Source organism: Thermobia domestica, chromosome 10 (assembly GCF_964235325.1).
Source record: "Thermobia domestica chromosome 10, izTheDome1.hap1.1, whole genome shotgun sequence".
Taxonomy (NCBI): domain Eukaryota; kingdom Metazoa; phylum Arthropoda; class Insecta; order Zygentoma; family Lepismatidae; genus Thermobia; species Thermobia domestica.
Genome location: NC_137463.1, coordinates 234503974 through 234529805, shown reverse-complemented (window position 1 = coordinate 234529805; position 25832 = coordinate 234503974). Strand labels below are relative to the sequence as shown.

Genomic DNA, 25832 nt, shown 5'->3' with positions numbered 1-25832 from the left:
TGGGTCTCTTAAAAACATGTCTAGTTGCTATAAAAAAAGTTTCAACAATATCTGAGATGGTGATGGTACATGCTCTGCCTGAATTGAAATGGAAGGCACCAAATATTAATGGAAACGAGCACTGATAAACAGTGGCTCGTCACAAGCTGATAGGCGCTCTTCCCCGACTTAGGAAGTAAATATTGTTTGAAGTATGAAATACTGATGTATAAAGATCACATATATGTAGATGGATGGTAAGAATAACTAATAACGTAAGATCACTCTTTTTTAAACCACCTTACATGGAGTCCTGTACATCGTGTACATACTCCAATACTTGCAGCACTTCACTATAATATTCTGAGTCGCGCGAGTACACTTCCAGCACCCTACACCTCTCTTCGGATACATCTGCCTACTCTCCCTCACGCTCCCTGCTACGAAAATGTTAACTCAGTAACGAAACAAATCTCCTTGTCCAAGTATAATCACAAATAAATACTGCTACTGTAATAAGAATTTTATGAAAATAACAGATGGTTTTTATGATATATATATATATTACGTGTTCATAATCACTTCATAGTAGGCAATCATGTGATTATATAAATTAAGAGGAATTTATGAAAACTTTGATAGATGTATAGAAAGATTTTCTTTCTTTCTTTTTTTTCTTTTCTTTTCTTTTTTTCTTTTTTTGGTGTGTGTGTGTGTGTGTATTTCACTTTTGGTCAGGTGTCAAAAATACAAAATGTTTGGTAATTAACATATTATGGTCCCTCATACCTAAGAGCACGGAAATATGATAGCCTTAATAGGGACTTGTTTGCTTAGAATCAAAACTAGGAAATTATGCCTTACCACCTACGTACGAATTAACATTTGCAGCTGTAGCTATAGCCATAGAGTAATGAATAATGTAGGTATTCATTATTATTATACTATAACTTAAAATTTTAATTCATATCCCATTTAAGTTTGTGACTTAGTGAAAATACCTGCAGTACCGAAAGTCTAAACATGAACTATGAAATATTTTAAGCACAAATATTGATATAGCATTATTAAATATAATATTTGGTTACTTTTCCCACACTATTTTCAATTCCGTTGTATACTCAGAGAACATAACATAAACACGTTTCCGTTACTTTTTTTTAGAATGTTAATATTCCACTTATAGAATCACTAATTTGCATATTTATCAAGGAAATTATAACATCAGCTCACAAAAATATTCACCTCAACACAAATACATAAATAAAAGAAAATAAAAATTTGGTTTCTAAAATTTAATGTCATTTTGACAATATCGTTATTCCTACTACGAGGAACCCACCATCTTAAATACACAAGTGTACTAACGTAATGTCATGTTTGCATACTACGCACTATACACTTGCAGACTTGCTAGAAAATCCATTCCGAGGTAAGTAAAACCAACAATTGGGTTAATTTAATGTAATATTCTTAAATCCCTTTTAAATCGGGGGGTCTTTAAACTAAATTGTAGATTTTCAGTTAACACTAGAAGGACGGAACCGGTCAATCTGACCGGTGAGCTTTGTTAACATTTAATAAGTAGCGTACGTTTTAATTTTTAGGGCCCATATTTAATGACTTTCAACGCACTGGTTGTTTAACATTTCTCTTAAAAGACAAATGTCTATTTAAAAAAGAAAAAAAAGAAAGAAAGAAAAAGAAAGAAAGAAAAAAAAAGAAACTGAACGAATTATAAACATTTTTACCTTAAAGGACTGCTGTCGGTCATTATGACAGGTGACATTTTTCTTGCGTTTTATGTCTGTAAAGCCGTCTGTAAAAATTGACATAAAGGCGTTTTATGTCAATTTTTCTTTGAATTTTATTATATATATAACCTGTTGGGGCTTCCATTGAAAAAAAGTCTTAGAGATAGAAAAACTATTATATATGTTTACTTGGTTCTGTAAGTTTAGTTTCAATACGTTTTGTATTTACAGTGTATACTTTACTTTGATCAGTTTTTCTTTAATTAAATGCAGTTTCTGTAGCCATTGATTATTTGTAGGATAAGCATAATGCAGCATTGACCTACGAAGACACCGTACTGAATTAACTTAAGAGGTTAAACTGAAAAAGAAAGAAAGAAAGAAAAAGAAAAACGTCACCGGTCAAAATGACCAGTAACAGTCCTTCTAGGTAGTTCACTACTGCCAGTCCTGCTAGTGTTAAGCGACTACTGCTTCAACATTATTCATTCAAATTTCTCGGTTCGTACGTCACTTGTTCAGAATCAAACGAGCTTTCAGATCGTAGGATGCCTATGGCACCACGACGTACGAGAAACGGGATATTGTAGAAAAAATAGGGGAAAATCTTTTCTCGGGAGTTTTGGCCCAGATCGAAGGTTACAGATACATGTGTGCGCCCATAATATCCCATGAAAACTGCATTGAGGATTCTAAATGCTTTTATTAAGCACCATTTTGATTTGTTTCTAGTTTCGACGAAAAAACTTCCCAATCCCACTGGAATGTAGAAAATTATGGACAGAAATAGGAAAACGATCTGAAATAAAAATTTTGGACAGAAATAGGAAAACGATCTGAAATAAAAATTTTGGACAGATCAATATTGTTTCCAATTTCATAGTTGATGTGTCTCAGACAGTGTGATGCCCATGACCCACGTGGAAAGGGAAATTAAGAAAAAAAAATCGCGAAAATCCTTTTTTGGAAGTTTTGGGCCTCCTGGAACAGTCACGGATGAATACACACGCCCATAATGTCACATTCAAAATGTGTGCGAATATTCTACTTTTTTTTCCCAAGCACCATATCGATATTGTTTATAGTCCGAGGAAAAATATTCTCCAAACCTATTGGAATGTGCTAAATTTAGTAAAACATAAAACGCCCATGTTCTACTCGTAAAAAATAAATAAAATTAAAAATTACCTTATATGGCTATCTTATGCAGTTCTCTCCAGCACGTGGGATCTCCGTAGCACACAACCGTCTGGCAATGAACGCACATCATTTGCGACTCTTTCCTTTTCCCCTTCGCATAACATACCTTGCATCTCCTACGAATTCCTTTCAACTTTAGGGGAGCATGTTGGGCAGGAGCGGGAAGTAAACCGCTTCCGCTCCGCACCCTCACCTGAGATGGACTTGCATTCTGAGCCTATCAAATCAGAGAACACCACCTCAGTCCCTGCTATAAAATACCACGCCACGTCAAACAATAAAAGAAATATCTGATCAACAACCTATCAAACGATTTCCACCAAAAAAAAAAAAACTTTGTTTCGTTCTGGAAAGGTTTACAAATACCACACGCAAAAGGAAGAATTCTTTGTCACAAAGTCTCTAGACTAACAAAAACAAGAACAAAGCTTCCTTCTAAACACGAATACACCCTTCACAATGAATAGTTTCTTATAACTACGCCAAAAATCTTTTCTCCCCAAGCAAAGTCAACATAGAAAGATAAAATGTTAATTTTTTCTACCTCTGACTATAGATTCATGCAATTACAGAATTCCACCACCACCTTTTGCATTCACTATTTCAAAGCCAGTTATACACAACTGCTCTGAAACATCCACACACTGTAGTCCATTTAAGTCCGTGGGTTTTAGGTATGACGTCATCGGTCACCCAACGCGATTCCTTTAGACAATAGAGCAGGGAAAGCAAGTTTCAGTATAGGCAGCTAATGTGAATTGTCAATTAACTGTAATACTTCATGACATGACATTTCCGTCATTCGCTTCGAAAGGGTTAATATTCATGTTATATAGGTAGAATACAACATACTATTGAATTAGAAGTTTTGTTCTTTACTCCTGTGCTTACTGAACTTAAACTAATTTGTTTTGTTTGTTTCTTGAGGTTTTGTAAGTTGAAATGATGCTTCAGTGATCTAGATTAGCTACCTTTGACCGATAAATATGAATGTTTTCATTAATCGAATGAATTCGTCACAGGCTATGTTACTGTCTTATCAGGCATGTTAAAACATGCATTATGTTGGAATTTCATTCACTTACGAAAGGTAGTATTGGCCATGTATTGGGATGTTCAATCGAAGAAAAATGAGCAAAAATAGGTACTATTACCTAACTGTTATATAATATCAGAGGATATCATTCAAACTTTGTCGAGTAAAGCGAATAAATAGTTATGCTCCTCTTTTTCTTGTGGTAACTATCACGGCGGTTCATAAATAAATGAAGTAGAGGTACTTACCCTACCTATATAATGAGATGTAATGATTCGAACTTTGTGGAAAGGGGAAGACTAATGTAGAAAAGCTCTTCATTGACTGTCCGTTTGTTGAATTTTAGAGTAAACATATCTTACCTATTCTGAAGTTATTCCGCTAACCGGCCTTATCTATTGACTACCGTACTACTGTGACAGCTCTAGAACTAAATCACTATCAACTACCTAACCTGTTGAGGTTAATCTAACATACATTAACTATTGTTAGTACCACTAATGCTACAGACTAATCTACCTCTATTTTCTACTAAACCTAATCTACTTACTTACCTATGTACGACTGAATACTAGAAGCTTACCTTTTATCAACATCTTTAATCTCTGTTGCATCCAGTTCTACGTTCCTACACCGGTTCCTGGAAAGACATCTACTAATATTAAAGAATTTATTTGTTTCAAATCCGTTGCGCACAGTATGTAAGCTAAAGTTTTCATCTCAATCTTTATTACGTTCCTCCCAATTAGGGTTAAACTAATCTGAGGAAGCAGGGTGTGAAAAACTTTTATTAAAAATTGGACACATTTTACGGTTCTGAAACGAACAATCAGATAAATATTTTAGTCAAAATAAGAATAAAAAATGTGTATACATATACTAAATGTCAATTAAGGACGTGAGTATGAGCACAAACGAAAAACAGGGAAAGTAACTAAGTTAACAAATAAATATCAGGAAATAATTTTGTGAGCAAAAAACCGTTATAGAAATAGCTGGTAGTTTTTCGAATTGTTAATGATACTAATCGGAGATGAAGTGTTAGAAAGGTTAGAATATAGAGTTTCAGTCTGCAAGAGGAAAGAAAAGGTCGCGAATATGATTCCCGTGAGAGTCGAAGTATCAACATAAATTAAAACAAAGAGGACTAAGGCTGCAAAGCCAAGCACATTGTTTTATATTAAGATGTACCACATAGAATCTATCAACGATTAATATCTATCGTAGTTTCAGTATTACAACAGTGGCATTCACAGTATTGAAAACAGGTAGGGATCAACTTGTAGTTAACTTGAGCGGTTTCGAAGACATTACAAACAAAATTACATTAGAAAACTGTATGGCAAGGACACAGGAAAAGCTTATTATTTTAAAGACAGGTAGACTTTCTAAAAACTGTGAATAGAAAACTGGAAATTGCAATGATAATCTACTCTGAAAATACTTAACTATCATGTTCAACTCCATCCTGTTCCCGTTGTCAAGGGGACCCTGGAATCAACCTTCGACAATTAACACAGATGTTCTATACATGCGAACTACCACCATTCGCCATCTTAATCAACCTTGTTCAACTTCAAGCATACTCGAATGATTCCCCACGAATTGAGCCTATGCAACACTTTGGTTCAGAACCACAATGAATTGTGATTAATGATAAGCGGATTTTCTTTTGTTTTCTCACACGTGAAATCAACTACTGCAGGGAAATCTTAGTTCAAGAAGAACATTTTCAGCCATGTTCTGTAATGGCTGATCTGGAAAGATTTTCTGAACTCGCAGCTTATGCCATATACAAGTAGTTCTCTCTCGTTGATGGGCAACCTGCATGTCCCTATAGTTAGATTTTTTTTTTTTTTGGTCATGTAAGATTCTCACACAATTTGACAAATAACGTACGGCTTGAAATAGAATTCAACATTATATCCTTGACATCCTACTATGTAGTTAATATCGATACCCACCTTACATCATTTCATTTTTACTTTATAGGGCAGAAAGTCTATTGGTTTCTTGTAAATTACGTACCCTAAAATGCCACGGTCTTTCACCAACTCACAAAATATTTATACTTGCCTCCAACGATATCGGTCCCTTTAGCACATCTGCCACTCCACTAGTACCAGCAGAAGTGTTTACTGAGGCATTTCCTTCAACTTCTCTACCACTTCTGCAAATATATCATAAAAGAAGTTTTTAAAAAAATTACTAAAAAAATGTTACGAAAAATATCTTAATATTCTATATTTCTCCAAAATATATTACTCTGGAAGCGAGCTGAGGTACAACTTCCTCAAGGTCTATATATCTTTGCACATTGAAGAAAATAATTTCACGTAAGCAAATTCACACAACTAATCAGGCTGATTGCAACTGGGTTGCTATTCTTCCTTCCCTCTAAGTCTGCTTAAACTTATGAGAAAGTTGCAAACTATATGAATGGTAATTTTCATGAACACAAAAGGTTGATCCGTCTATATACGTCCGATTTTAAATCTTTACTCCTGCTTACAGAAAAGATCCATCCGAATTATTCAAACAGCGAAAGAAAGCTAAAAATCCTCTAGTGTCGCACCAAGTTCGCGTATGTTTGGTAAGTGCATCATAGCTCCCAATGTAAACCAGTTTTGGGAAAGCTACGTCGTAGCACTTTCCCACGCGAAGTTGCTCCACAAGTGATACAGATTCGAAAACAGTGCGAGGAAAATGGATGTCCACTGGGGTCAACGACTATCAAAGAACATAATTAATCGACATGAACACCACGATGTTCCAGCACTTCGTTCACCCAGTAGCGGGAGTAGAAAACGACCGTGTACTGCAGTGACTCCACCTGCAATTCGAAAAGTTGCACCGAATGGCTCTGCACGGAAAGCCTCCTACACAACATGTAATGGCAAGACGATTGCACGTGGGATAGTCGACTGTGATCCGCAACCTGTGTGGCAAATTAAAGCTCAGGACGGTGTTTGAGAGTCGTGAACATGACTTTACTGTGGCCCATCGGAGGGAGAGAAACATCCACAGCAAGCGTCTCTACATCGATCCAGGGAAAAGTGGAAATTTGTTGCCACACTCGATGAAGCATGGATTTACCTACCAGGCTGTAGTAAAACTCGAGCCGCAACGTATACCCCTCGAGACGCACAAACCCGTCCTTACTTCATCCGTCAATACAAAACACTTTCTCGAAGAGATTTCTGATTGTCGCAGGATACTGCTATGAAGGTAAATTAACGATTCAGCTGGTGTCCAAAAACTGCAAAATCAACTCCGCATTTTATCAGCAACACATCCCCATACTAATTTACATCTGCCGTTTATATGGAAATGCAATAAATCAAGCTTGTATGCATATGGATAAGACATCATCACATACATCCCGTTCTACAGAGATTTCTGCAACAGATGGCAGAAGACACCAGCATCCAGGCTATTCCCTCCCAGGACATACCAGTGAAATCACCTAGTGGCAGTTCCATGGATTTTTGCAAGTTTGGCCTATAGAAAAGAGCACTTGCATCTTGTTGTGTCACCATTCTCCATCACCTCTGAGAAAGCCTGCCAAGACGAGTGGCTCAGGACTCCCGTTTCTGTAATTCAACGGAGCCGTCTATAATGAAGTTGTCGTGCAGGGCTATTGCCAAGACACACAATGTTCAGATCGAGAGCAAACAATGGTGGTTCCTGTGGTTTTTCCTACGGTACGTGACACGTCAAAATCGGACACACATAGACGGATCGACCTTCTGTTCACAATGCAGATCATCAGAATCGTCAAGTAGAACATCTATCATAGCACTGTAAAATAAAAAAGTCATTCTTCGTCACATCATCCAGGGGTGTGCAGCCACAAGTAGAGACTTTCATGGAACATTATATAGTGCAACTACACGGAAGAACAAGCATCTTTTATTCAGGGGCGTCATTTCAGACTTTGCTTGAGGGGGGTAAAAGCACCACCGACATAAGACTTTCACGTTTTGTATGGACTAGTATATAAGTAGACAATCGATTAAACTACAGGCATTCCTGAAATTCTTGGAGGGGTAAATTGCCACCTCCTGCCCCCTACATGACGCCCCTGCTTTTATTCCCATCTCTGCATTTACAAGACAGCTAATCAACCATTTTATCATTTAAGGTTTGCCCCCGTTGGTTTTGCTCTAAACAGCAATTAGGGTTTATTCTTGCGATGATATAATTAAAAAAAAAAAAAAAAAACTCGGAAGCAAGTAGCCTGCACAACATTAATGCTTCGTACGCATACTAACTTCGTGAAGTTCGAATGAGATTCACAGTCGTTTGTGATTCATTGATTTTTCTTTTCTTTTTAAAGAAAACTCAAGAACGAAAAGAGCATTAAACATTAGAACAAATGAGTATACCGTTGATACTTCATACATAACACTAATCTTTATCAAAGCGGTAGCCAAGCATGAAAATAACACACTAAGACAGGAATAAAATAAGATCAATAATATCTACGAACATATGAATCACACCACGGTATTGTAGTTGTATTCAATAATAAAGCATACACAAGAGACAGATCACGTTAATTAATAATAACAGTTTTAAAAATGAATGAAGTATTTTATCTGTACCTTTCATAGTTCAATTTACCTAGGCAACTGAATTCCTAAACCATCTTCACTAACCACACTTTCTTTAACACCTTTCACCAATTCCATTGCACTGCAATTGACCTCACTGGCACCACAATTCTCATCAACAGTAAAGCTGTCAGTATTAACTGTACAAGAATCATTGTCTTCACACTGTTCACCTTCACGTTCACAAGGCTTTAACTCTGTTTCTGTGACCCACACATTTACAGGTCCACTACATTCCTCATACTCAGAGTCATCCACGTCAGGCTCCTCAACCTTAATATCACACTGCAACGAAATAAACATAAAAGAATATTAAGCAGTCTTAATACGTTACACATCAAATGCTCGTACAGTAAGATCCATTTCAAATCAACGAATTACGGTTGCTGACAACGTATTATTATTATTATTATTTACTTTTGTACACTAAGTTGTACTATATTTAGAGAGTACAAAACAAAAGTCCTTCATGTTTTTTTATTATTTTTTTTAGATATTCAATTTTTTTGACAAGCTATTTTATATTGGCGCGTAAGCCTATTTTGCACTTTACAAAGATATGCGGCAAACGCTGTAGTTCCATTATTTTTGAGCATATTGATCTCAAACAAAAATCGACAATTCAACCTGAAATATCTCAAAAAGGTCATACTTTATAAACAACAAATTTTCACAAAGCAATCGTTATTTTTGTACTAACAAGTGTTTAAAATTTGATCATTGGCACTTGGCTAATTATTGAGTTGCGTTTTTATATGTGGCAAAATTTGATTTAGTAGCAACTAAAAAATTCAAGTAACTTCCTCCATGTTGACTCTGGAATTATTATTTAAATAATCAATATTTTTCTAACCAGAGTATGTATTAATTAAAAATTAAAATATTTCGTAACAGTTTACATAACTTAACGTTATCCTCATCAGACGTTAATATGTATGTTCATATTAATGTAGGTAATAGAGACATCATATTATTAAATCATTTACATACAATTCCAATCGTTGCCCATTATATAATTTAAAATTTTTAATATAACATAACAGGAAGATATTGTTATAATTTATCGTTTCGTTTTAAAATTTTATATTATAACTGTTTCTATTAATATAAAATTTTAAAATGAAACGGTAAATTATTTTACCAAAAAAAAAAATAATATAAAAAAAAATCAGAAAAATAAAAATAAAAATAAAATAAAATAAAATGATGATGACGATACTGATATTGTGTTTCTGTATGATGTTTACTTTCCTCAAGACTATGGTTGCGTGAATGTGTCACCGATTGCTGAACGCGAACCCCCCCGGGCCCAGATGGGTAAGCTGTCAACACTCACTGACCCATCCACTACACCAATCATCTCCGGAAAATAGAACTCAAATTGACCCAAAATGTGAAGATTTCTAAGCCTCTCTCATTCTTACTCGCAGTCCAGTATCCTGATCCGCAGTTCATAGCCTGCATCCCATCGCGAGATAAGGTTACAAACCACAATCCGACAAAACAAGACACTGACCCAAGAGTGAAACTGACGGTGAGTGCTTCGAAAGTCTAAATGGTTGTAGATACTAACCCAGATAAAAAAATCTCAAATCGAATCTAAAATGCGCAACGGGATGGAATTTCGAAAAGAAAACTGAATGCCAAAAATGAATTTTGTTGATCTTATTAACGAAGTAAAATTTCCTGGCAGGTTTGTGATTCCAACCCCGGTCGCACTAAGTGAAATCAATTCTATACGTCTCAAGATGCTATAATATACTTTCGTTACATTATTCACGTACTGCTTTTCAAAACTCTACTTTCTGAGTACTAATAATACTATTGAAGTTACTTTACTACATAGATTTAAGTAATTAGCTCTGCACTGGATAATGAAAGATTTTGTTTCGACTCGCATACTTTATTTATACTAACTGCTTGTAAGATGCGAAACAAGCCAAACGAAACAGAAAACAAAAGTCGCAAAGGTTATTCCATACAAATTGAATGCTTTACATAGCTGAATGGATAATTTTATCATTTGATTACATATTCTCTTCACATCTCATGAATACGCTTTACATTCGTTTAGTTTAGTCGTTTAAAAAAAAAAAAAAAAAAAAAAAAAATTTGAAAATAACGGCATTTACTACAAAATCACATTAGGCTTGTACTACACATGCACTACTTATTACGGCTGTGTGCTACATACTTTACTTTCTTTTCTTAGTATTTCTCTCTTTAGATACCGTTGTGCAAGTGGGGTCCGCGAGGAGGATTTATACCAACAGGGTGACCTCCCTTGTATGAGCTCAGACCTATCCACTTTGATTCCCACAACAAAACATTTTATCTCGAGACAATACATACACATAATGAATTCACATGAAAAGAAAGTATACTTAACCTAAGTCCCTAGCCTAACTATCTAACTAACTTAACCTAAGACATATAAAGATCACTTTTATTCAACAGGTTCATAATATAGCACACACACCGCCTCTTACCGAGGACGTATTGGACGTTGACCATTCAGCTTTTGTATATTGTTAGATAAAAAAAAAAAAAAAAAAAAAGTCCTAAAATATGTTCTTAAAATCCGAGTTTCTGTTTCTGGTGAAAGGAATTCAAAATACACAACGAACGTGTTATTGCCGACGAGCATCTCCCGTTACCAATAGTTGTACTAGCACCCTTGTTATCAATGTGAGCCGAAACTTTGTATACATTTTGTCTCATCGTATTCAAACTAAAGTAAAGGTGAGCACAAAACCAGAGAATGGATTTAATTCGGTTATATAGCAGTACGGAAAAATAAATAAATAAAAAGAGAATATACGAAAATTACATATTCAAAATATAATTTTGGGGTGAAATGTATGTACTCGAAAGTACACACATTTCATGGACTGTTGGTAACAAACGTCCACACTGAAACTCCAAAAGAACAATTCCCTCCCCCCCCCCCCATTGAACGAGTGGTTTATGTCACATCTCTAAGTTGATATATTGTATAACTTAGGGAAAACTACGCAGCGTTTAGCACATATTATAAGGCATCACAACACCAGATATAAACATGTTCTTAATCCAAAATGGTTCGAAATTTGGAGGTTTCAACTTGGCTAAAACAACAATAATTTGGAATGTTACTTTCTACAACTTACTTGATATGTTCCATGGAAAAATAATAATAGATACTTCTCTCCTACGTCTGATGGTTGTTGTTATTTTACACCAGCTCTCGAGGATTGAGAGCCTACTTCAGTGCACAAAAAATAAAATCCTCGGATCTGACATTCATGAATTAACAGGGAAGATGGCTTTCCCCCAAACCACTCTCGGTCTGACGTGAAAGATTTGCTCTTACTGCAGAAAATCCTATGTCCATTGAGCACAGCAACCTTTCACTGCGCTATTCCACTGTTTCACAGATAGAGAGCCTCAAATACATCGTGAATTGGGTGTAGATACTTTAAATCTCTAATTTTCCACGTTTTTATGGCGACGAAGATCACTTTACGTCCATCACTTAGCACTGCTTCCGGTAAAAGACAAAGACAATGGGAAGAAGATCCCTAATTGGAGGTTCATTGTGACGTAACTATACGATGATAGGTGTATCTCTCAAGATCAAAGGAGCCGAAAAATCTCAACCACAACTGTGATTGCGGAAGATCCAATCACAGATAATTTAGATTAAACAAAGAGATGCTTCAAGAAGCTAGTATGGCTGACTTTACAAATGAAAAATTTTAAAGAAGATTTTTGAAATAAATATTTTAAATTATTTTGAAGATCCCCTAAGCCAAAAATATGAATGAAAATTGATTGGAAAGGACTAAAAACGAGCAGAAATTACCTTATTTCCCAGAATAATATTATATTTTAGCTAAATATACAAATAATTATTCAATGTAAATATATTACCATATATTTCCCTCTAAATATACTAAAATCATTAGTTCAAGGAACTTAACGCAAATTTTGCGACCTACTTCAAATCGAGTCATTGATTAATTATATTTGGTCTAGGAATTAATTCGTGCGGGTGGACAAGAGATGGCGCAACGAACGGAGCGTCCCACAGTTCCGTGTATCCACACATGTGTTGCAAACCGCTGTCATCGCGTATCGTTCGTAGTATAGGGCGGTGGATTAAAGCGTCAACAACACCAGTTTGTAGTTAAGTGAACATGGCGCAATTTGTGCCTGATAAAGTGTTTTTGCGGGGTGTCCTGCTGCATTACTTTAACATGCAGAAAAGTGCGACTGAAAGTCATCGTATTTTGGTGGAAGTGTATGGTGACCATGCTCTAGCTGAGCGAACGTGTCAGAAGTGGTTTGCACGGTTTAGAAGTGGTGATTTCGGCTTGGCAGACCAAGAGCGAGTTGGACAGCCAAAAAAATTTGAAGACGAAGAATTGACAGCATTGCTCGAGCAGGATTCGTGTCAAACGCAGGAACAACTTGCAGCAGCATTAGGCGTTGATCAAACAACAGTCTCCAAGCGCTTGAAAGCCATGGGAATGATTCAAAAGATGTCACATTGGGTTCCACATGAATTGAAAGACAGAGACGTTGAAAGACGAAAAACCATTTGCGAATTGCTGCTTCAACGACAGAGCAGAAAGGGGTTTCTGCATCGAATTATTACGGGTGATGAGAAGTGGATCCATTACGAGAACCCTAAACGAAAAAAGGCCTGGGTGAAACCAGGTGAACCAGGTCCATCACAACCAAAACGAGATATTCACTGTGCAAAGGTTATGCTGTGCATATGGTGGGATATGAAAGGTGTGGTGTACTATGAGCTGCTGCAACCGGGTGAAACTATGAATGGAGAACGTTATCGACGACAATTAATGCGTTTGAAGCAAGCTCTGGCCAGAACACGACCAGAGTGGGAGAACAGACATGATAAACTTATTGTTCAACATGATAACGCTCGCCCACATGTCGCAAAACCGGTCAAAACCTATTTAGAAAATGTCGGATGGGAAGTTTTACTCCACCCGCCGTATTCACCAGACGTTGCTCCTTCGGACTACTACTTGTGCGATTGCATGAACAACGATTTGATTGGACAGCGGTTTACTTCTTCAGAAGATATCGAAACATGGGTCTCTGACTGGATCGCTTCCAAGGATGAGGACTTCTTTCGCCACGGAATCCGTACATTGCCTGACAGATGGGCGAAAGTGGTGGCTAGCGATGGACAATATTTTTCTTAAGGTATTTATGTATTTTGTGTTTGTACTACAGCTTCAATGTGTGCGTACCAACCGCACGAATTAATTCCTAGACCAAATATATTAAAAATAAAATTTTAATAAATATTAAATTCATATATATACTGGTTGCTCAAAACTTCCGGGCCATGTTACATTATACGATGTATAAGGTAACATCCTCCGGGAGCTTCGGGAAAAAAAAATCCAACTTAGAAGTTCTAAGTTAAGCCCCTTTTTTTTTCTCTCTCTAACCTAACATTTTAGTCCCAAAATACTCTAATGCAATGCAATCAATATAAGAAATATTTTGAAATTTTTTCCCAAAGACCTTAATCCTAACAAAGAATTTTATAACTACCCTATATGGAAAAGAAAAAAAAAACTGGACACAAAAATAGACACAAAACAAACAAAAATTACCTTAATCTAAATTTAACCTACGATTCTTTTTTTTTTCTACTATGTTTTGTTTCTGTTCAACCTCCCAACAGTTCTCTCCTCTTTTCTTCTTCTAATTCTGTAGTAGGAATCCATATCGCAGTCCACAATCTCCCCTAATGAGGGCAGCGACATGCATTCCCCGAACTATTCCCATTCGCTTCAGATGACTGCGCCATCGGCGGCATGAACGTCGTATACGGTGAAGGCCAACCAGTGGACATAGCCATATTCACCGCTGGGGAAGGAGTGGATGTGGGAGTTGCCACTCCTCCTCCAGGAGGCAAATTCGCCATGTATCCCGGATAGGCTTGCGCTCCCGGTATATGGTTCGAATTCGGCGCGCACTGTTGGGATGCACCTCGATGACATCCAAAGTTCATTGCTCCCGATTGATAGTTAAGGCTGGAAACATATGGAGCATTCTGGTTTCCGTTCCCCCAGATTTGCCTTCGGTTGTTATTGTGCCAGGGTCTTCTGGCCTGAAAATTTCTTCTTCGACCTCGGTTCCCCAAGAATCGATTGCCATTTCCATTTCCCTTGGCATCACCATTCTTCTTTCCTTCGTCCTCCTCCGTCTGCGACGAAGTGTCTTTTGTCTGTTGTGACTTTCCGTTCTTTTCTGTCTTTTTTCCTATCTTGGCCTGCCGAATATGTAGACGCTTGAATTTTCTATTCGTTATTGGTTCCATAGGTTCCGGATGACCTTCTATTTCGGCTATCTTAACAATCAGATGCTGGATATTCTTGGGCTCCACGGCTCGCAACAATTTAGCATCTCCAGCTGGCAGACAATCTAGGACAATTTCAATGAGTTCCGTCTCGTCTGGATGTTGTGCCACAGCATAATATTCAGCTATGACCTTCTAGGCAAAGTCAGTTAGCCGGTTATACTTGGTCCGATCAAACTTCATCCCTTGGATGAATTTCTTCTGCAGGCGTTCCATCCTGGCTGAGAAATAGTGCTCCTTAAATAGACGCACAAAGTCAGCATAACTGTTGATGTCTTTACAGACCGTTTGGTACCAAGTCTTGGCCCCAGCCGACAAACAACACAGTACCAAAACCATGCGTTCGTATTCCGACGCGGAGATTATCTTAAATGCCTGTTCTAAGTTTTCTAAAAAAGACCTGGCCAAACCATATTCTCCAGTGAAGTTCGGTAAGTGATTTATTTCCGACAGCCTTAGATTTAACGCTCTATTTCCAGAACATCCCTCATATCTGCCGGGATTCAGGGGAAAGTTGCAGCCAATCACAGGGCTCTTTGCATTAGAATAATTTTGTCCAAAATTCGTATAAGAGGTATAATTTGGGCCAAAAGGTAAGTTGCCTGGCATCGATACCACTGTGTGACTACATACTCCCTCCGGAATTCCAACAAACGAAGGAGTCCTGTCTGCGGCAGTACTGGACACTACATGACTTAAACTACATATATTGGAAGTCGAGACCGAAGCCTGAGACCACGTCAATAATGGATTTAAAGCCCTAGAGGCAACCTGACCACTCATGATATCCCCACAGGTGGGACTGGAATTGTTCGTAACCAACGAATGTGAATTTACGTCAAACGGCCAGACATTCTTAGCGTGAACTTTGGTCGGCTGACAGACAGAGACTGTCACCGTTGGGACAGTACGAGTCTCCCCAACCGAGGAGACTGGTACATCCACTCGGGTGTCAGAGTCTGTTCCGTCAGAGTCAACCCCCTCTCAACCAACAAAGTCACGTGACCGCTTGCGACCGGCACGACCTGGTTTACTTTGCTCCCGATCCTTCACCAAAGTTTGGATCTTAGCCTCGAGTACGTCATAAGATTTCTGGGTCCTCGACTCGAGATGCGATAGTTCTTTGGCGAGCTGATCACATCTGCGATTTTGCTTTTCTACTGACAACCGGAGATTCTCCTCAACGGTGTCCACCAGCGTTGTTATCGTATCCTGAAATTCCCCCACCGAAGTGTACAAATCGCGAACTTCGTTCCGGAGGTCCGATACGTCCTTGTTTACATTTTCAACCTTTTCATTTACAATTTGTAACATCTCCGATTTCAAAGTATCGAATTTTTGATTCATCACCAAAAAGTTATTGTCTACCTTTTCAAATTTCTGATTCAAAGTTAGAGTTAAGGTTTGACTAAAACGTTCTAACATTTCCGCAAGGTCTGTCACGGATGCAGGTGAACCTGCAGTTCCGACACTCTCTCCACCGTTGTGTAAAAGTTTCTCTCCCGAGTTGTGTGTCGTGGTGTTCCGTTCACTTCCACTTTCCTGTGACTTGGAAAGCGAGCGCACAGTCAGCTGTTTGGCCACACACGTTTTACAAAACCATGGCTCACTACACTTATTTAATTCTTCTACCTGCTCATCGGTTATACCAAAACACTGTGCATGCACCCATTCAGAGCAACCGTCACAATACACACTGAAGCCCTGTATTTCCTCACTACAACACACATATTCATCCGGGCTACGGGATTCAGTACTTGACCTGCTACCAGCAGACATCTCCATTTCATATAAATTGTTTTCCCCAAGTTACACATATACAACCTCAAGAGTGACTACACATTGTTCAAGGAGTCGTTTGTCACAACAGTCCCCATTACATTACACTGCTCTTTCAATATGATTCACTTAGCACTCGCGAAAGATTGAAATAACAGATCCTGGCTGGGTCGCCAATTTTACAAAAAAAAATGTAAAATAAAATTAAAATAAAAATGTAAAATAAAATAAAAATAATGAATTTGATGATGATGATACTGTTGTTGATGTGTTTCTGTATGATGTTCCCTTTCCTCAAGACTATGGTTGCGTGAATGTGTCACCGATTGCTGAACGCGAACCCCCCCGGGCCCAGATGGGTAAGCTGTCAACACTCACTGACCCATCCACTACACCAATCATCTCCGGAAAATAGAACTCAAATTGACCCAAAATGTGAAGATTTCTAAGCCTCTCTCATTCTTACTCGCAGTCCAGTATCCTGATCCGCAGTTCATAGCCTGCATCCCATCGCGAGATAAGGTTACAAACCACAATCCGACAAAACAAGACACTGACCCAAGAGTGAAACTGACGGTGAGTGCTTCGAAAGTCTAAATGGTTGTAGATACTAACCCAGATAAAAAAAATCTCAAATCGAATCTAAAATGCGCAACGGGATGGAATTTCGAAAAGAAAACTGAATGCCAAAAATGAATTTTGTTGATCTTATTAACGAAGTGAAATTTCCTGGCAGGTTTGTGATTCCAACCCCGGTCGCACTAAGTGAAATCAATTCTATACGTCTCAAGATGCTATAATATACTTTTGTTACATTATTCACGTACTGCTTTTCAAAACTCTACTTTCTGAGTACTAATAATACTATTGAAGTTACTTTACTACATAGATTTAAGTAATTAGCTCTGCACTGGATAATGAAAGATTTTGTTTCGACTCGCATACTTTATTTATACTAACTGCTTGTAAGATGCGAAACAAGCCAAACGAAACAGAAAACAAAAGTCGCAAAGGTTATTCCATACAAATTGAATGCTTTACATAGCTGAATGGATAATTTTATCATTTGATTACATATTCTCTTCACATCTCATGAATAAGCTTTACATTCGTTTAGTTTAGTCGTTTAAAAAAAAAAAAAAAAAAAAATTGAAAATAACGGCATTTACTACAAAATCACATTAGGCTTGTACTACACATGCACTACTTATTACGGCTGTGTGCTACATACTTTACTTTCTTTTCTTAGTATTTCTCTCTTTAGATACCGTTGTGCAAGTGGGGTCCGCGAGGAGGATTTATACCAACAGGGTGACCTCCCTTGTATGAGCTCAGACCTATCCACTTTGATTCCCACAACAAAACATTTTATCTCGAGACAATACATACACATAATGAATTCACATGAAAAGAAAGTATACTTAACCTAAGTCCCTAGCCTAACTATCTAACTAACTTAACCTAAGACATATAAAGATCACTTTTATTCAACAGGTTCATAATATAGCACACACACCGCCTCTTACCGAGGACGTATTGGACGTTGACCATTCAGCTTTTGTATATTGTGAGATAAAAAAAAAAAAAGTCCTAAAATATGTTCTTAAAATCCGAGTTTCTGTTTCTGGTGAAAGGAATTCAAAATACACAACGAACGTGTTATTGCCGACGAGCATCTCCCGTTACCAATAGTTGTACTAGCACCCTTGTTATCAATGTGAGCCGAAACTTTGTATACATTTTGTCTCATCGTATTCAAACTAAAGTAAAGGTGAGCACAAAACCAGAGAATGGATTTAATTCGGTTATATAGCAGTACGGAAAAATAAATAAATAAATAAAAAGAGAATATACGAAAATTACATATTCAAAATATAATTTTGGGGTGAAATGTATGTACTCGAAAGTACACACATTTCATGGACTGTTGGTAACAAACGTCCACACTGAAACTCCAAAAGAACAATTCCCCCCCCCCCCCCATTGAACGAGTGGTTTATGTCACATCTCTAAGTTGATATATTGTATAACTTAGGGAAAACTACGCAGCGTTTAGCACATATTATAAGGCATCACAACACCAGATATAAACATGTTCTTAATCCAAAATGGTTCGAAATTTGGAGGTCGGAAAATATCACGGAATTGACAAAATTTAGTTTACAAACTTTTCAGTCGAAAGTGTTCATAAATTCAGGTTCATCTCAAATAAAAAACTTCTTCCATTTTTGAAGAAGGGAAGGAACTTAAAATGCTGACCGCATTACCTCTCTGTATTGCTAAACTAATACGCTGAAGTAAAAATTGTGCACTTCACGTATCTCCCGTCTTGAGGTTTAATTTCCACCCAATTTCCTTTAGGAACTCCCTAGCTTCCCCGCTATAAACTCCCACAGTTTCTGTAGCAAAGGCGGTGAACATATGATCTTTTAATTTTGAATATTTGGTGTGTTTTCGTTTACAGGCACTCTCAGCAGCATTTCCTGCCTCTTTACTGTTATATTAAAAATCTAATATATCTTACTGTTATATTAAAAATTTAAAATTATATAATGGGCAACATTGGAATTGTATGTAAATGATTTAATAATATGATGTCTCTATTACCTACATTAATATGAACATACATATTAACGTCTGAGGAAGATAACGTTAAGTTATGGAAATTGTCACGAAATATTTTAATTTTTAATAAAGAATTACCAGTAGGTGTGGCAGTCATAATTCCCCAACTTGAAATAAAACGTCAATACAAATTGCCAAAAAATACCTCCATCTTTGAAGCGGAAGCTTTTGGAATAAGACAAGCTATGATTTTAATTAAACAACTAAGGATAAAGATAGCATGCATATGTACTGATGCCTTAAGTGTAATAACTGCAATTAACAATCCCAAATGGACAACCACAACGACATGGAATATTATGCTAATTAAATCCTGTTACGATACTCTACGACGCCAAAATTATCAAATTACATTATTTTACACTAAAGCACATGCTGGCATAAAATATAATGAATATGTGGATGACTTATCTCGGAAAGCAGTTACTTCAGGAATAACAACTAACATAAAAATACCACATCGTAACTTTAAATATTTAATCAAGGAATATCAACACCAACAAATTTTGGCATGGAGAAAGAAGAGTGAAACAGGTCCAGGACAGAATTATTGGAAAATAACAGAGTGTCACACGCGCCCAATCTCAACAATCATAAATTCTTGGACAAGATCAAAAACTATAATACTACTTAGGTTACTTTTACATACTACGTTAACTCCCAGAAAATTGTGGCAGATTAAATGTAGAGATTCAGATACCTGCTGGTGTGGTAAATCCATTGGAACAATTAATCACTTGATATTTCAATGCGAATTATTCAACAAAAATCGAGACAAATTTATGGAACAAATTGTTAAATATTTTCATACAATACCAGTCAATATTAATTTTATTTTAACAAGCATAAATCAAGAGTTTTTACATATCTTTTTGCAATTTCTACAACAAAACAATTTAAACATATAAAAAAAAAGTTTAATAATATATTTTTCAAACAGTTTGATGACAGATTACAAAGCATACTGGAATTCAAAATCCCCCCCCCCCCCAATATATATATATATATATATATCCTACATAATCTTTACGTTTGATCTTGTGTTTGTTATTTTGATTTTAGTTACAAGAAGAACCCAGTGTTTGAACAAGAAGTTTTCGACTCAAGACTTTATTACAGGAACAATTAATCAAAATAGCAGGACATAGGCAAACTGGGATGAGATAAGATTTGTGCTTTAAATCTAAATTCCTCGAAAGAGGAGGAAAAAAAAAAAAAGATAACGTTAAGTTATGGAAACTGTCAAGAAATATTTTAATTTTTAATAAAGAAATACATACTCTGGTTAGAAAAATATTAATTAATTAAATAATAAATTCATCTACGACTAAACTTATATGTTAAAACGTATAGTTCAGTTCAATTGTGCATGTTGTTTATTGTAATAATATATTAATGAGACGAACTAATTGTTAGTCATGTTTTGAAGGAAATAATTATAACAGAACATACGGTGGTTTGTCTTTTAGAGTTTCTGAGCATGTACAATTCACCAAGTAGTCGAGAGCACTTTATTAATAGGAGTTCCTATTTAACTTACTGTCTAACCAAAATAGAAAAGAATATAAACAAAGAACTTTAAACGGGGTGCCAAACGGTTCTCAGGCGGTTGCACTTTTATTGAAGCTAAAAGGTTTTTTTTTTTTTTTTTTTTTTTTTTTATTATTATTATTATTATTACACTAACTCTCCCAACAAGTCATAAACGATATGTGTCTAGTGCTTGGCTGATACGTTGTTGCCATCATATAAGATCTAAAAATGTGGATATTTTATCGACTATTTCTAGATTTATGTATGTAACTATGAAGGTATTCTAATCCTTTTATCCAGCAGAATTACGATAGGTGCTGGCACTAGATTTGTTAAGCAGGAATAGGGTGGCCAGACCTTTCCTTTCGACTTTTAGGAGTCTTTCCCTCGATATATACTTGCGGTCAACGCAAGATGTTTTAGTTTCAACACAAAGGCAGTTAACTGAGGACTGTTTAGCCGCATATTTTTTAAAGGTGCTTTTTGACTATATTCTTTCGTATTTTGCTTAAACAATACGCTCAATAAGACCTCCTACTAACACTAGAAGTCCGCTTGGGGGTCTTTTTTTTTGACCCCAACATGATATATTTTATTACATTTCTTACATCTTTACTTCTATTGTTCTGTTTTTACTGTGACTTTGCTTTGGAGAGTTTTCTGTGTATAATTTTTATTCAAACAAAGCAATAAACTTAGAAATAGAAATACAAAATTTGTGAAAAACTGTGTGTTGGAGTCCCAAAAGACGCCCTAGTGGACTTCGCGAAACTTTCAAAAACGCAAACACTTTTTATTTTCCTGGCGTTATAAATAAAAGGGTGGGTCTGGAATAGGATATAAAATCAAAAATATGTTTTCTAGTAGAATATTATTTCAGATTTCACAGTAAAATACTTATAGAATCTAAGGTAGTATCTATAGAAACTTGTTATTTTGTATTAAATATTGATAATTATACGGGTTATGCGCATGAATGCCTTACTATTATTTAAAATATTTTATTAACTCTAAATCAGTGAAATAAATAACCACACGTAATTGCTGCGAAATTAAGTGTGGGGTCAAATTTGACCCCATGCGGACTTAACATTACAATATTCGATGCGGACTTTCAGTGTTAATAAAACGATCTCGACTTCATTAGCTGCATAAGCTCAAAAACTACGTAAAATAAAATAGACGTTTTATTTTACGAATTATTTCCTTCAAGCATGACTAACAATTAGTTTATTGCAGTAAAATATAATTACAATAAAATAAGATGCACAGCTGAAGGGATGATTTAATACCTAAAAAAAATATATAATTTAGTTGTAGAATGACCCATCAGTTTGGCTGTACTCTAATTGCTAATCAACAGAATTTCACCACATAAAAAAAAAAAAAAAAAAAAAAAAAAATTGCAATTCAAAGACAAGCCAAGTCTCAGCGATCAAATTGTATTCACTTATTATTACATTTATAACAACTCTTTTGTGAAAATATGAAATTTTTCAAGTATTTTTCTTTTGTGATATTTTAGGTTGAATACAAACGATTTTTGACAAATCGCAATGTTTGAGGATCCATAATAAAAGAGACTCCCAGACATTGAACTTCTTCAGAAAGTAGATACCATGAAGCCTATAAAAAACCTATAAAGCCGAAAAAAATACTATAAGTCACTGTTTTTCTTTGAAATTCTTGATTTCAAAAACGATGATTTGCATTTTGGAAACTTTATAATTGAATGATTTTTTTAAATGTATTTATAGTATAGTCAGGGTTTGAAAAAACCCGGGCTTTTTTGAAAAAGCCCAACCCACCTGGGCCCATATGGGTATTTTCGGGTTTAATTGGTTTTTTTCGGGTTTAATCGGGTTTTTTCGAAATATTTCAATGTCTTTGGGGTAAAAGTGTTAAAATGTGATTTATATTTCAAGATTGTCATTGTCACAACTTGCAACAATTTTCTACTAGCTGCTGTTTTGAAAAAAATAGCCGCCATTTTGAAATTTTACATTCAATCGCCGAGAAAATCTATACAGCAAATTTAGCATATCTCATGCTTCCACCGTCAACATTTCAACTTAAAAGACTGAAAATTGCTCTTCGTAGCCTGGATACTCACTGGTTTGAAAAAATGGCCGCCATTTTGATATTTTACGTTGGTATGCCGCCAAAATCTATACAAGAAATTTACAGTGTCTCGTTCTTGTACTCTGAAAATTTTTAATTAAAAGGCCGAAAATTGTGCCCTGTAGTGTGTGGTAGAGGCAGACAAACGAGCTGAGTTGGTGTTTAACGTCCCTTTCAGCAGCAAGGCTATATGAGACGGGACCTACTGATTAAGGTGGAATCCAAACCACATGAGCTCCCTCCGGGAAGCAAACCCGGGTCCCACGCCGAAGACGCGTACATTAACCGTATAGCCTGAAGGAGCTCGGCAGACAAACGAACAAATGTAGATCAAGTCATCCAGAAGCCTGACTGACGTTCGCCAAATATGAATGCCAAAAGGGGTCTATGAATTTAAAACAAAGATACATACAATTCATGTTGTATGAAATAAATAAATGGTTTAAAATGTCTTATATGAAATTAACATCTTACAGCGTAAATAAACCTGCCATATTTTCTCCATGAGAATACGGGACACCTCAGATTCCCCTCCTCCCCCCTCAACTTTACAACACAATGCAATGAACTGTAGTTTGGTTATGAACAAACGTATAATAGGCCGCGGTGATTCAGTGGTAGAGCGTTCACCTCTAATGCATGGGGTTCTTAGTTCGATCCCAGCTCGCGCCAAGTGAGCTTTGTGGTGGACAAACACCTTGTGTGTGGGTTTTCTCGGGATTCTCACGTTTCCTCCCACTTTCTTCATTCCGTCATTTCATTCATTTCTCATCATCACCGTCACCTTGAGCATAGCAGGCATAACCGTAAGACTAAAAGATTTCATTTTATTTAATTTTTTTTTTCAAGAATATAATAGGCGAAAGTTCATTAAGCAGCAGCTGCTTTTCTCTGTTCGTATTACCCTGCAATTAACTGTACAGACTGAAGATGCTTAAAAACTTCAGATGTGCTATAAAAATGCTTTACAGGAAAACAATAAGCAAATTATTTAAATCAGTGGTACAATCTACCGTCAATATTCTTCACGCGTTTAGCAATATTTATTTACATGGCTGTATTTGCCAAAATTACGTTCGTCAGTTTTTAATCTGATGAAAAGCTGATTTTTCTCCTTGTGTCGTGTGTAATTGTCAGGACCAGATTTACATTTTTCTAAGACCTGGACCAAAGCACAATTCTGTGCCCCTAGCCTCTGAAAAGGATTACAATTCTTGTTAACATATCTAATGTGTTGCTGAAGAAAAATTCAGTTATCTTCCCTGTGTTTGTAAATGTAAAAACACTCAAAGTCATCCTTTTTTTTTTTTTTTTTTTTTTTCGGAGTGTATTCGAGTTTCCATCAAGTGCAATGGAAAAAGTAGCATTGCAAATTTCGCTCGCTATCAAGTCGAACAGGATGGTGTAATAACTTCGTCGAAACTGTTGCATGCAACAGCGTACTGTTCATTCACTAATTACAGGATTCCCAGCCAATGTCAGAATTTTTTGTTTCACTTTTCGAATAACCTGCTATTGATATCAGAAATGGAACGGAGTTAAAATACGGGACATTTCCCTGTCCCGACTAAATTTACGGAGACGCGGGACACGGGCCCAAAGCGGAACTGTCCCGTTTTTTACGGGACGTATAGCAGGCTTAAGCGTAAAATAAATCGTTTTATTGTTGAAGTATTCATTTCCGATCCTTCTGCGTTTAATTCGGGAATTTCCCGAGCACTTCTTTCACGGCGTGTACATACAATCTTCCACTAGTACGGAAATTTGAACTCAGCACTTAAGCGTTACATAGTCTTCGGAACCCCGAGCATTAAGCTTCTTAAATTTGACAAGAATTTTTACGCTATTGATGGTGTTGATTCTACAGAATGCTTATTTGAAGAGTAGCAACAAATGACTGAACTAAACTGTTGGAAAACCAAATTTTAGTTGAAGAAACTTCTGTTTTACATCAAAGGAAGAAATAATACTAATAGTTTTACTAATGTATTTACATATGTACTATTAGTACCGGCACCTATGACCTTAAACCCGTCAAACGTATGAGTGATAATGTCATTCGGTTTCGCCAAGTCGACGAGCACACTATTCACGGAAAATATTTTCTAAAGTACAAAATTGCTTGTTTTACTTCTAATAGGCTATAAGCATAATCCATACATTAATTTGTTGTATAACTATCTCAAGCTAAGGTATGTTTTTTTTTTTTTTTTTTTTTTTTAAATCATTTAGTACATACAGAACTTTATAAAGGTCTTACGTTGAATGTTGTTGTATACCTTAACGTGAAAGCCTCTAATTCGCCCAAGGAAAGTCTAAAATCTGATAAAAATCACTTACAATGTGATTACCTTAGTTGTACCAATAATATACTAACAAATAGGTCAAAAACCCAGGTGGGTGTTAAAGTGGGTTTTTTCAGGTGGGTTCAACCCGAAAAAACCCACCGGGTTTTTTCGGGCTGGGCCCACTTCGGCAAACCCTGAGTATAGTAAGCTTAAATGTGTTCTGAATACAACATGTGCATTTCATTATCTGCCAAACGGTTTTCGTTTGAAATCAATATTTTCAAAAATATTGAAGGTTCAACGTTTACCGCAAATCTCTGTAAAGCGGAAAATAGGCATAGGCATCTGTATAAAATGACTGTTCTAAAAAGAACTTGAGCATCTAAAAAATTAATGAATGCTTATTTTCTACTTTAAATACAGTACAACTTTGTGTAGAAGAATTAAAAAATAATAAATTACATCAGCAGCCTATTATCTGAAATCATGTGATTTCAAATAGTTTGACCCTTAATT

General features: G+C 36.2%; 1 protein-coding gene across 6 annotated transcripts in view; it reads right to left on the bottom strand.

The window, feature by feature from the left end:
• The window catches only part of LOC145663092 (uncharacterized), a 72987-nt gene that overhangs the window by 35561 nt on the left and 11594 nt on the right, over nucleotides 1–25832 (bottom strand). For 5 of the 6 annotated variants that reach the window (XR_014127151.1, XM_081729361.1, XM_081729363.1 and 2 more), the window contains exons 3-4: nucleotides 8596–8870; nucleotides 6046–6139 (exon numbers count right to left, since the gene is read on the bottom strand). Coding sequence is in view for 5 of the 6 variants with exons in the window: in XM_081729361.1 (XP_081585487.1) it covers nucleotides 6046–6139; nucleotides 8596–8870 (369 nt within the window). In the remaining variant the exon portion in view is untranslated. Of the gene's footprint in view, nucleotides 1–2921; nucleotides 3151–6045; nucleotides 6140–8595; nucleotides 8871–25832 lie in introns of all 6 variants that reach the window. The other variant, XM_081729364.1, reaches the window with a different exon arrangement.